Source organism: Pelobates fuscus, chromosome 11 (genome assembly GCF_036172605.1).
Source record: "Pelobates fuscus isolate aPelFus1 chromosome 11, aPelFus1.pri, whole genome shotgun sequence".
Classification (NCBI taxonomy): domain Eukaryota; kingdom Metazoa; phylum Chordata; class Amphibia; order Anura; family Pelobatidae; genus Pelobates; species Pelobates fuscus.
In genome coordinates this window covers 103,984,888-103,998,012 of record NC_086327.1, presented here as the reverse complement: position 1 = coordinate 103,998,012, position 13,125 = coordinate 103,984,888, and the positions used below count along the sequence as shown (strand labels likewise).

Genomic DNA, 13,125 nt, shown 5'->3' with positions numbered 1-13,125 from the left:
TGAATTTAATACTTTCATTCCACATGGACTCAACAAAGATTTTGAGTTGTATCATTTCTTGACATAGCTTTTAACTTAATATTTTAACTTTAAATGTATTATAAATAGATATATTTACATATATATATATATATATAAATATACTTTTTATATATTTTAGTTGTGTTTGAACCCATTCCTAAAACCTTCTCCACTTGCTCTTTACTGTGTATTTAAGTCTGCACTTATTTATCAATATTGTGTTTTTAATTTTATGTCTGTTTTCTCTTATGGGTTTTTGAGCATTTTATTAATATGTATTTTATGTCTCCCCTAGGAGTAATGAAGAGCTAAAGTGTTTTTTCTTTACTCATATGATCTTTATTTTTTCTATTAACATAGTGTGCCATGATATATATGTCTATATGTTTATTGTGGTGAGCAATGTACTGTACAGGAATCTAATATGCTACAGATAGGATTATTTTATCATAACATACAAGTATCAGTTCTATTCTGTCTGTTCTGTGTGGCCAGTTGATATGTAAATGAAGGACTCAAATTTCAACCAATTGGAACTGTTAGAGACTTTACAAAGCCCTTAAATTCTTCCTTATGTAAGATGGCCGACACTCTTTGACATCCTGACGAAGCCGGAAGGTGAAACGCGTAGATGTACAACGTATTGACGTTACACGGCGGCACCTTCATAGCGCGAGACTCAACCCAACAAGTGTTTGGGAAGCTGCCGAAGGCATCATAGTGCTGGGCGAGAGGATAAGAGACTTTCATTAACTGAGCAGTTACTGCCTCAACCTATCTCACTCTGAAATACCATATACCAACAAGCTTTCGTGAGTAGCGACGCATTTAGCCTGCAAATGCTCACTTACTGCAATCTTGTAAGCAGCTGTACACTATGTGTATTTTTTATGTTTACATTTATGGAATAATTTTTTTTTTAATACTCACAGTATACTATATATACACTGCATTATTGCATATTAAAGGATCACTATAGTGTCAGGAAAACAAACTCGTCCTGACACTATATAATCCTTAGTTCCCCCCCGCCCTCAGGGCCCTCCTCCCGCTGGGCTGAAGGGGTAAAACCCCTTCAGCCACTTACCTTAATCCAGCGGCGGGCTCCCTAGGCGCTGGGGAACTCTCCTCCCCCTCCGACGTCAGCTCCCGAGCGGAGCCAAATGCACATGTGCGGCCAGAGCCGCGCCCGCATTCAAACCGCCCATAGAAAAGCATTTCTCAATGCTTTGCTATGGAAGTTCAGCGTGCTCAATGCAATTTTCACATTGAGCGGCGGAGAAGCGCCTCTAGTGGGTGTCAGGAAGACAGCCACTAGAGGCTGGATTAACTCTGCAATGTAAACATAGCGGTTTCTCTGAAACCGCTATGTTTACATCTGAAGGGTTAAAACCTGGGGTACTTGGCACCCAGAACACTTCATTGAGCTGAAGTGGTCTGGGTGACTATAGTGGTCCTTTAAGCAACCACAGACTGATCTATATGTATTGCACTATCATTTGCTATTTGTTTTTCCTTTCTATGATGATTCTCTTTGTGAGCAATTGAATGAATCCACATAAGTATACATTTTGATACTTGTATTTTATGGTGTACTCAATTTTGAGTTTTTGCTTTCTACTTATTTTTTTTAATAAATGATATTAACTGGCATTAATACAATGAAAAATCTTTTTATTTGATAAATGTGATTTAAATGAATATCAAGTGTATAGTGTTTTTAAACAAGTATTAAAAAGATGAAAAAGAGTTATTGAGGACAGTATGGTTTTAAAAGACTGAGGTAATTAATAAGGTGATTAAGGTGGAAAATCTGTATATATACGTGTATTTTATTTGTGTATAGAGAATCCAAATATTTACTTATCTTTGTGTTGATTAACCCGTTTATAATGTGAATTCTTTAGGGATTAAATCCCAGCCACCTTTCTGGAATATATTTAAATGGTGAATAACAACATTTCAGACGAGGTTCAGACAAATGACAAAGAAGGTATGGATTTGTCTCATTATACATCGCTTTATTTACTTTACGCTTGGAATATTTATTTAACCATGGAAAATTGCATAAAATTATGTAAAATTATTTTTGGTAAATTTTAAAACCAACAGAATGTATCTGTCTGTCCAGATACATTCTGTCTGAATCTATCTATCTATCTATCTATTATTGTTATTTTATTATTTATATAGCGTCAGCATATTACGTAGTGCTCTATCTATCTATCTCAATTTTATGTAGGTTTTATACACAATTCATTTTGCCATAAGTTCCCTACAAAGGTACATCTTTAACCCATTCACAGATTACATAACATCAGGCAAAAGTGCAGTTATTTAGAATGGATATATTTCTATAAAATCAAAATAACTAATGTTCTTAATTGTTTTATCAGTCTACGTTTACTGAAAATACAGCCCGTAAATCAGAAAGTAAATGGCAATATCACAATACATTCTTTCATGTCATAAAGACACACATATTCCCTACTGGTTATTGTTAATTTAAGTCCCATGGCATAGCAATATGTATTTATTACTGGCATTTATAAACTGCAAACATGTATTGCAGTGCTGTAGAATTAGGGTAGAACACACAATATACACAGACCAATACAAAAGGTAAAGAAGGCCCTGCCTGTGAGCTAAGCTCTAGCCATTGAAGCTATTTAATACAAAGTGCTTAGTTAAATAGCCTGTGAGCCTACAATCTAAAGGATATAATGGGGATGAGACAAGAGAAAGGAGTGGAATTTGGAAGATTAACAGAGAGTTGAAGCTACTGGTAAAATGTAAAGGGAATGAGGAGGTAATTGAGTAAGATCTCAGACAGCTGGAGGAGAATGCTATAAATTTGGTTGGAATTTGGGTGGGAAATGCTTAGAAAAAATGAAGAGTCTGAGTTTTTTCTTTTGACCTGGGTGTGTGAACGAAGGCCTAAAAAACAGGGATGGAGAGACGACACTGCTCACAATCTTTAATTCTATACCTTTGATTATCATAGGGACACAATATTCTAATTTTAAAGCTCCCACATTAGGAAAAAGCAGGGGAGTAGGGTATTGTCTTCAAAAATAATATCAGGAAGTATTACTTTACTGAGAGGGTAGTGGATGCATGGAATAGCCTTCCAGCTGAAGTGGTAGAGGTTAACACAGTAAAGGAGTTTAAGCATGCGTGGGATAAGCATAAAGCTATTCTAGCTATAAGATAAGGCCAGGGACTAATGAAAGTATTTAGAAACTTAGGCAGAATAGATGGGCCGAATGGTTCTAATCTGCCGTCACATTCTATGTTTTATTGTCACCACCTGCTGTGAGGTGCCTATTTGTAACATCCTCTGGGATGTCATTTGAGGTGAAAATGTGCAAACATAGACATCATAGGTGATCATAAGAGATGTGCGTTAACTAGACTTTCACCTGTTTCCATGCTGGGAAGTTTTAAAAAACAAACAAACAAACAAACAATTTCTTATCGATGTATACATCCACTTGTTTTGCTTTGTAGTTTTTCCACCCTAGTATGACCCTGCATGGTTCACCTCTATCTTGATATTGTCTTGACCTACGTGTCCAATATATTCTATTTTATAAATGCTTTCTGTACATTTCATGCTACCCTCGATAAAAGATTTGATTTTCAAAAGAGAGAAGAAACTATTATATGAAGGTATCTGCAGTTAGGAGGGGCAAAGGAAGGAGCAAACATTTGTTGTATACAATTGAAACGTTTTCCAACCCAAATCATCCCAAATATAAATGACTAAATGTACATGAAGCATTGGTGAAATACATGAAAATACACTGAAAATAACAATGAAAAACTGCATGTACAGAAAGGTACAGACATATACAATTTAAACAAACGGCACACCTCTAAATTGGTTATCTTAATTAGTATTTTATATTCACCGCAGTTTCAATCTTTAGGTTTACCAGCACCATAACTTACTTAAGAATTATTATATAGAACACTTGACTTATGCTCTTGAACAGCTAATAAATAAGCGACTAACATCACTCAACAATTGAATTCAACTCCATATGGTTTTATTAATATCCCTTTATTAGTCTCTCCTTAATAGAAGCAATGATTTGATTCAATTTATTTTTCAAGCAATCTTATCACAGCTTCGAAAAATGCTCTATTTCAGTGGTTCCCAAACCAGTCCTCAAGTACCCCCTACCAGTCCAGGATTTAGGGATTACCCAGTTGTATCTAAGGTGTTTTTAGAAAAGAAAAAAAACAAAAACACTTTAGACACAACAGAATAATTCCTAAATCATGGACTGGTAGGGGGTACATGAGGACTGGGTTGGCAACCCCTGCTCTATTTAAACAATCTTAATTACTCTTAAACAATCATGTGATAAAGAAAGGGGCGTGATGTGTCCGAACTATGTGAAAAATCCCATAGTGACAGTTACATTAGTGATTACAACATAACAATAAAGTGTTAAATGCATAATAACAAGCTGACCTATTCACCAAAAAAATGACATATATAAAATGATACATTAACATGCTAACTTTATAAAGGGCATTGTTATATCTAAAAGGACTCAGAATAAATGTGAGATTAAAAAAACTCTAACTTTATTATAAAAAAACAACTTGGAGATATCTTTTTTTTTTGTTTATTTAAAGTGATTAAGAGAACTTCAATTTGAACTTTTTTTTTCCTCGTACGAAGGAATATTCTTCTGTAAATTAAACTGGACTACCTTGATGTATACATCTGCTGAGAAAATATAAAACACTTAATAATAAAAACAAAAATATGATTAAATATTTAATATTTATGACACTTGCATGATATTGTACCTAACATGAGATCTAGCAGAGACACTGCATCCAGGCACTCTTCTCTCCTGAAGGTTAGCTTAAAAGGAGGAAACTATTGTAAATAACAAGGTAAATCAAATTCACCATTCATGCCTAGTGGTTCCAAGGTATTCGATTTGTCTAGTTTTTTTTAACACTGTTACACACCAAGCACCCCAGAAATGGGAAAGTCCCTTTTTGGATATGTCTCTTTAAGAATTGGCCTATATTTCTAAATAGATTGGAATATTCCCGAATCATGTGTACCAAACTGTGTACTGTAGATTAATCTCTGGGTATTATGTTTCTGTCATGCAGTAAACGTCTGCCTATGTTCGTCTCACAGTATTTAACTCCTCTTTCAGGATGTCCGTAGGATATCCTCTATTTAGAAACCTAACCATCATTTTCTGTAATTCTTTGTCCAATAGAGTGCCACCTGAATTGATGCGTTCTCAAGAATTGACTCTTTGGTATAGATTGAAAGGGATATCACTGAAACCATAAGGAGTGATGGACATTCTCTTCTCTTGTGAATCTGTATCAGAATTGACAGAACTGAAGTCCTTGTGCCCTTGTTAGCATACTATTACTGGCCACTGCTCTTCCTAAACACATTATTTAACCCCTTAAGGACACATGACATGTGTGACATGTCATGATTCCCTTTTATTCCAGAAGTTTGGTCATTAAGGGGTTAAAACACTGAATTAGTCCTGCTGAGAACAGAACCTGCACCCCTGAGGTTTGAACAGATATTAAAGTTGATGTATGAACCAACTGAGCTGTCTCATCTTCCCGTAATGAGTGACACATTATACCTTTAAACACGAGACATTTGACTCTGTGAAAAAAAATTGCGTATTTTTCCCTGTTGTATATATCTGAAAAGTATTTTAAGAAATAAAAAGGATGGAAACAAATTTTTCGTCTGACTTTTTTCTAATGGGTTTCTCGGACTACGTAGGTCATCCAGCATTTATTTTCCTGATATTTTTGACTGTGTATATTATTTCTTTGATGGGGAACACTTTTCTAGTAGCGCTTGTGATATTGTCTCCACAGCTACACTCTCCTATGTATATATTTCTAAGCAACCTCTCACTGGTAGACATGAGTCTGACCACCGTGGTGGTACCTCAGATGCTCCTAAACATGTTAATTAGAAACAAAAGTATTTCATTTATAGACTGCATCGCACAAGTGTATTTTTTCATTGCTTTTGCGGGAGTAGAATGTTTCCTTCTTACCACAATGGCTTATGACCGATATGTAGCTATCTGCAAACCCTTGTATTACACAACAATAATGAATAAGAAACTTTGTATCCAAATGGCTTCAGTATGCTGGGTGATTAATTTTGTCAACTCGGTCCTACACACTCTTCTCATTGCGAGGTTATCCTTTTGTGGATCACGAGTAGTCCAGCATTTCTTCTGTGATATAATACCACTTTTTAAACTATCCTGCTCAGACACGTCAGTCAATGAACTGGTAATCTTTACAGAAGGGTCATTAATAGTTGCTTTACCATTTGTGGTAACCTTGATCTCATATATTCATGTAATAAGAACCATTATAAATATACAATCTGCAATGGGAAGGAAGGCGACATTTTCAACATGTTCAGCTCATTTGACGGTGGTTGCAATGTTTTACGGAACAATGATTTTTATTTATTTTAGACCATCGTCCGCTTACTCACCTGCTCATGATAAAATTGCCTCAGTTCTATATACTGTGCTTACCCCTATGCTCAACCCATTTATATACAGCTTAAGAAACAAAGACGTAAAGAGTGCCTTCAGGAAACTCATACATTTTAACATATTGGAGTAAGTTGTGATTTTTTTCTCTCCTGCTCTCTCTTTTAGAGGATACCTGTCAAGCCTAAACCCAACTTACGCTCATTTAAAGACTAAATATTTCTGGGGGCGGAGCCTGACCATCAACTAGACCAGACATGTGGGGAATGAGCTCCTGCATCTGGTACCTATAAATCAGAGCTTTTCCTGGCCCAATCGCGGACCAGAACACTGCCTTTAGCTGGCCCTACTGAAGGAGTTCCCAGGAGTCTGATGACACCCTGTTTGTATCCCTCCGGCAACAGATCACTGACACGGAGACCCTGCAGCCTACTCAACTCCGGAGCTAAGGGGAGACAGCCGCTCTCCTTGCTCTTTAACCAGATGGGTGAGCTCTTAACTACGCAATCTCTCTCTCCCCCCGGACCGGTGGGGGTCATCCCGGTCCCCGCTGCCGCGAGCTGGGCAACCTGTACAATCGGGCGCCCCCTGATCTGAATGACATGGTGACATCCGACTTGCACAAGATGGCGGACATCTCTGCTACAAAAGGCCTGATGCTGCACTGCACCAACGCAACTAGCTCACTCGAACATACGCTGTCCCACATAGAGGCAGCCATTAAGCAGTTCTATGACAAGCTGGTAGAGCGTTGGGGGCTGACGGCACTGGGCTCTTCAATGATTAAGGAAGAGCAGAAATCCCGGAAGCTGAATAGATGGAAACCTCACCTAAACCAGCTACCTGTTCAGGGTGCTGTTGCTTGTTCTCAGGGCCTACATTGGCTGAAAGGCAGACGTCCAGCCCCACAACACTACCCACGTAAGAGGAATACTGCAAGACCCAAGCGACATGGTAAATCCAGAACTCGATGCAGTTTCCCATCTGGGAAGCACTTAGACACCCCATGCCGCCGAGTCCCTGGTGAAGAGGTGCAGGCTTTCCTTTCGGTCGGGGGCAGAAGAGGTACCTCACCTTGGTATAGAAGTGCGGACCTTCCTATCAACTACAGTGCACTCACGCTCCTGTCAGCCCTGCAGGACTGCTTTACAAATCCTCTGCGTTTCCCGATATCGGGAGTTGGCTGACTGCGGACTTACCTCCCATGTGCCCAAATCACCAGGCCCACAAAATACCTGTTGAAGCCATCTTACCCGTACATGCCTAGTAGTTTGCGTTATCATTCAGTTACATATGTTTTCATTTAATCTCTCTAACGCACTTACCTTACATACCTCAGCCTTACAGGGGCGATGGCAGCTACAGATGTATATTAACCTCTTCTTGTCTAGCTTATGTGTTATAGTCAGTCTGCTACTTCTGTAATCTTTGTGCAAGTATTATGACACATATCTTATTACTCATGTCCTTCTTACAAAATCTACATTGTCAATTCAGCTTTTTCAGTTACTACTCTCGATCCCTATCTTCTGACATATCTATGATGAGCCAAGTTACAGTCTTACCAATACTACCCTATTTGTTTATCCCACTACATGCTTGTCTTACTCGAACAATAACTAATCTTAAAAATGTGCCGAGTTTCAGAATACGACACTAATGTCTTTTCAATACAATGTAATTTGATTAAGTTTGTCGTTGCTGTTGTGGCAAGGCAAGATTGAGTTAAATGTTAAATGTGCACAACAAAAATAAAGAATACAAAAATAAAGACTATATATTTCTATCTGAACATTGTAATAGCAGAGATGCTAGCAAATGTATTCCCATCTGTCAATCAATTTCTCCGCATAGAGTGTATGCCGAATAAGAGAGCAGAAAAGCTGTTCCACAGGTCACCTTCTGGTCACCACACTATGTTAACTGCTTTGATGTGGCTTACATAACTCCATTCAGATGTTAGCATGCTGAAAGGGGACGTCAAGCCACAGAGGAAGTATCCCTAAGCAGTGCAAATTAAAGAAGAGACCAGGCAGATTTCGGAAGGAGGTTGGTGTTACAGATGAGTAACACCAACGAAGCTGAGGAAAAGCAGGATTGGACTGGTGGGCATTTCTCAAAAGTTTACATTGAACACATCTTGTATCTTTGTGATATATGAAAGCAGGGGTCAAGTCCTGGAGAAAAAAGTGTGGGAACTCATGATTCCCACTCCCCCCCCCCTTAAAAAAAAAAAAAAAAAATTACACTCCTATGCATATAGTGCAGTGCAGGGTGTGTATAATGAATGTAGTGTGTTTGTAGTGAGTGCAGAGTGTGTATAATAAATGTAGTATGTTTGTAGTGAGTGCAGTCTGTATAATAAATGTAGTGTTTTTTGTAGTGATTGCAGAATGTGTATAATGAATTTAGTGTTTGTAGTGATTGCAGAGTGTGTATAATGAATTTAGCGTTTGTAGTGAGTGCAGAGTGTGTATAATGAATGTAGTGTGTTTGTAGTGAGTGCGGAGTGTGTATAATGAATGTAGTGTGTTTGTAGTGAGTGCAGAGTGTGTATAATGAATGTAGTGTGTTTGTAGTGAGTGCAGAGTGTGTATAATGAATGCAGTGTGAATGTAGTGAGTGCAGTGTGTATAATGAATGCAGTGTATGTAGTGTGTTTGTAGTGAATGTAGTGTGTAGTAAATGTAGTGTATATAATGAATGTAGTTTGTAGTGAGTGCAGAGTGTGTATAATGAATGCAGTGTGAATGTAGTGAGTGCAGTGTGTATAATGAATGCAGTGAATGTAGTGTGTTTGTAGTGAGTGCAGAGTGTGTATAATAAATGCAGTGTGTGTAGTGAATGTACTGTGTTTGTAGTGAGTGCAGAGTATGTATAATGAATGCAGATGTGTATAGTAAATGTAGTGTGTTTGTAATGAGTGCATAGTGTGTATAATGAATGTAGTGTGTTTGTAGTAAGTGCAGATTGTGTATAATGAATGCAGTGTGTGTGCTGGATGAAGTGTGTGTGTGTGTGCTGGAAGATGTGCGTGCTGGAAGATGTGCGTGCTGGATGATGTGCGTGCTGGATGATGTATGTGTGTTGGATGATGTGTGTGCATGTTGGATGATGTGTGTGTGTGTGTTGGATGATGTGTGTGTGCTGGATGATGTGTGTGCGTGTGTGCACGTTGGATGATGTGTGTGTGTGTGTGTGTGTGTGTGTGTGTTGGAAAGACAAATTAACTAATAGAATTTAAAATGAATGAAAGGAAGACCAAATTGCTTGTTGGACGAAATTGTACAAGCCATTCTTTGTTAATTAATTTTCTTCTACTACAAAAAGGGAGCAGCTGGCTTGTTGCTCCCTCCTTTTAATATTTAAAAACAGAAGCCTTGGGGAGATGTGCACCTCACTGCTTCCTAAATCCCCCCAAAGGGGGTCAATATGAACAGGGTACCCTCCACCCCCCACCCATAGCTGCAGGTTGTGTGCTCTTAAATAAATTGAAGAGGTGGACATAGTGTCCCCAAGCCCCCACCCTTTGACGGCAGGGTGGGGCCCTAAATTATAAATTGTCCCTCTTATTTTTTTAAGGAATTATTTTGAAGACCACAGATTTCTTTTAAAAAAACATGTTAATGTTTAAAATTTTGATTTTCTATTTAAAGAAAAAAAAACTGCTGAAAGTATGTGATATTTATTTAAAAGAATAATGCCATTACAATTTTCTGTTTTTGACAATTTATTTCCTAATTACATGTGTTCATTTTACCTGTTACTACAATATACTGATAAATGGCACTTTGAGGAATATTTGTGTGATGTGGATTTATTGGAGTGTTTTTTTTTTTTAAGGACAATATAGGAGAAAATCTCCTGTGGCTCCTATATTTGGTGGAACTTTGATAAACTATACATAAAAATAATAAATACATTGAAAATAATTCACTATTTACTAAGTGCATGCATTAAAGCGGCACTGTCATGGCCGCTCATGGGTGGGAGCCAGGGGGGACAATAGGTCCCCCCCATTTTCATTTGGGCCCCCACCCACCGCTCATGGGTTGGGGCCAGGGGGGAGGTCAAAAGGTCCCGCCTCCCCATTTTTATTTAATGCCGCCACCCGCCGCTCATGGGAGAGGGGGAGGACAATAGGTCCTCACCCCATCATTTTTATTTAGGGCCCTCACCCGCAGCTCATGGGTGAAGGCCGGGGGGGAAGGACAATAGGTGTCATCCCCCCGCCCCATTTTTTATTTAGGGCCCCCACTTCAGTTTAATAGTCCCCACTCGCGTAGCACGGGTGGGGGCTCGGAAGGGAAGGGTTTTTCTTTTTTTTTTTTATACAACTGTGAGCAGCGATATAGCGAGTAGGGGCAGAATTTACAAATACTAAGTCATCTTTTGGTAAATAACTCCCTGATACCGTGGGAATTAGGGAGTTATCTACTAAGCGGCTGCAAGATGCTTGAAGCACAAATTGAATCAGAATTTTAAATTTCCGATCCGAACAAAGTCCTGAATAGCACCCTAACATGAATGAACAAACTAGTCTCATTCTGTAAGAAAGAAATTCTGTCGTTTCTCTGGCGTCCTGTCTAAATTACAGGACGTTCGGGAATACTTACGGGAAGAATTGCGAGATCACGGAGGAAAGGTAAGAATTGTGGGAAAATTTCTCTGACTACAGGAAATGGAGCACACTTTGCTCCTCCGCCGGTCATAGATGGTTTGGCCAAGGAAACCTCCATAAGACAAAATAGTCCCTACTTTGTCTTATGTTTTAAAGAAAACTAGAGCAGACAGGAAGAAATAAAGAACAGATCCTGACAGAGGGAGAGAAGTGGAATCGATTGGGGAAAGGTAAGTTCGGCATGACAGTGTCGCTTTAATAACAATACAGGTACATTAACAATTAAAAAACTTGTAACATGTGGATCTCAAAATACTGTCGCACACTTACATTACACATAGATGCACTGCATTTCTTTGTGTGTGAAGACGGACTACGACCATCTCTATGCCTATAGCTATGTTTGTATATACTTAGAAGCCTACCTACATTCTAGCATGCATAGATGGATGGACACTCGGAGCACGAATACAACTTTAATGCATTTGATTTAGACCTTAGGAATATGCTATATTTTTCTTTCTTTTTTTTTGTGCTCAAATCTTGTAGCTATGCTGCATGCTGCAGCATAAACCTGCCTACTTAGTCACTCCTTCTTACTCCAGAGAAATACTTTGTAGCGGACCACGGTTATCCCGACTGGTTACCTCCACTAATTTTTTTCTTCAGCCACTCTGGAACCATTAAAGCATACAGACATCCATTCCCCCAGTAACCAGACGAAACATAGTTCTGGGAGTCAACTGAGGTTTATTGGAACACACATGGCTTTTATGCACAGACCCCTACATGGTGTCTCCCACACAATAATACAGGGATTTTCCTCCCAGGATCCTCTACAGAAAAATATACAATATTCTAAAACACTCCAGAAATACATTTTCAAAAGGGGCTAATCTGATTGCATGGGAGGTCAAAAGCTGGGATCCCAACTGAGTCACTCTGGAAGGTGTGAGAAGTCACACACAAGTGGCCTGGAAGTCAGGCTTCAGTATAAACTAACTCTCTCACTTGCCATATGTCCTGATTTCCTCTTAGATAAGGTGTCCTTTGATAGGAATAATCTTCAGCTCTCAAGTAAACCCCCTGTGCTCCAGTATCATATTAAAGACACTAACACTTACCCACAGATTAATAACGAAGCCTCATTTCTATTACATTCAGAATTGGACAAGCACAATCTTCTAATCGAGCTCAAACATGATTTGCCAACAAGGGGAAAAAACATACGAATGAGTAGTAGTTCTGCCACATACTTCCTTATGAAATTTATGTACAGAGCCATTGGCAGCACTGAGCTAAACTATAAAGCAACCTGCACTAGAGTAGAAGAGGATACCCAGGGACACATATCACTACCTGTTTGTAGTTTCTCTGTCAGCAGTAAAGTTGTGAATTAAAAGCAGCAAGAAGACAGGTTACCGGTACAGCATTCTGCTTTTTTGTGTGTGTGTGGCAAAAACTAGACATCTCATCATGTAAAACAAAATACAGAATATCAGTGAGGCCAAACTATCAAATACATTAAAATTGTATTGCGTCTCTTTAAGAAACTGCTTTAGATATGTGGTGTAAGGCCATACATGCTGCGTAATATGTTGAAGCCAAGTACATTTTCTTTCCACCAACCTTTCTATCAGTTAATTGACGATCATGTCTAACTTCAATGCTTTTTATACCTTTACCTTACTCACAGATCAGCCTACCAAGCTTGTATTTAAATCCAGTCTCGATTGTGATTACACTGTTACTCCAAGGCATAATCCAGTCTGTGTACCTGTCCATCCTTGTATTGCTGACTCCCTATAAATATTGGTGTTGACCAGCTTTACGTTACTGTTGACTTTTACAATTTCCTGGTTTGTTCTGCTTGTCTTAAAAAAGCACTTTATGATCCATACCCACAACAGTGTTAATATACTAAATACATTAAATACACACACCAAGCAC

The 13,125-nt window shown here is 38.5% G+C and overlaps 1 protein-coding gene across 1 annotated transcript; it reads left to right on the top strand.

The window, feature by feature from the left end:
- The first annotated feature begins 5,760 nt into the window (after positions 1-5,760).
- On the top strand, positions 5,761-12,703 carry LOC134576940 (olfactory receptor 1J4-like). The gene is made up of 2 exons (XM_063435605.1): positions 5,761-6,683; positions 12,670-12,703. Exons 1-2 carry the CDS (start codon positions 5,761-5,763, stop codon positions 12,701-12,703), a joined length of 957 nt encoding a protein of 318 aa, XP_063291675.1.
- The last annotated feature ends 422 nt before the right edge of the window (positions 12,704-13,125 follow it).

Coding starts and splice junctions, on each gene's coding strand:
- LOC134576940 (XM_063435605.1), top strand. CDS start 5,761: ATGGAAACAAATTTTTCGTCTGACTTTTTTCTAATGGGTTTCTCGGAC. Junction 6,684..12,669: donor ATACATTTTAACATATTGGA/GTAAGTTGTGAT, acceptor AACAAAATACAG/AATATCAGTGAGGCCAAACT.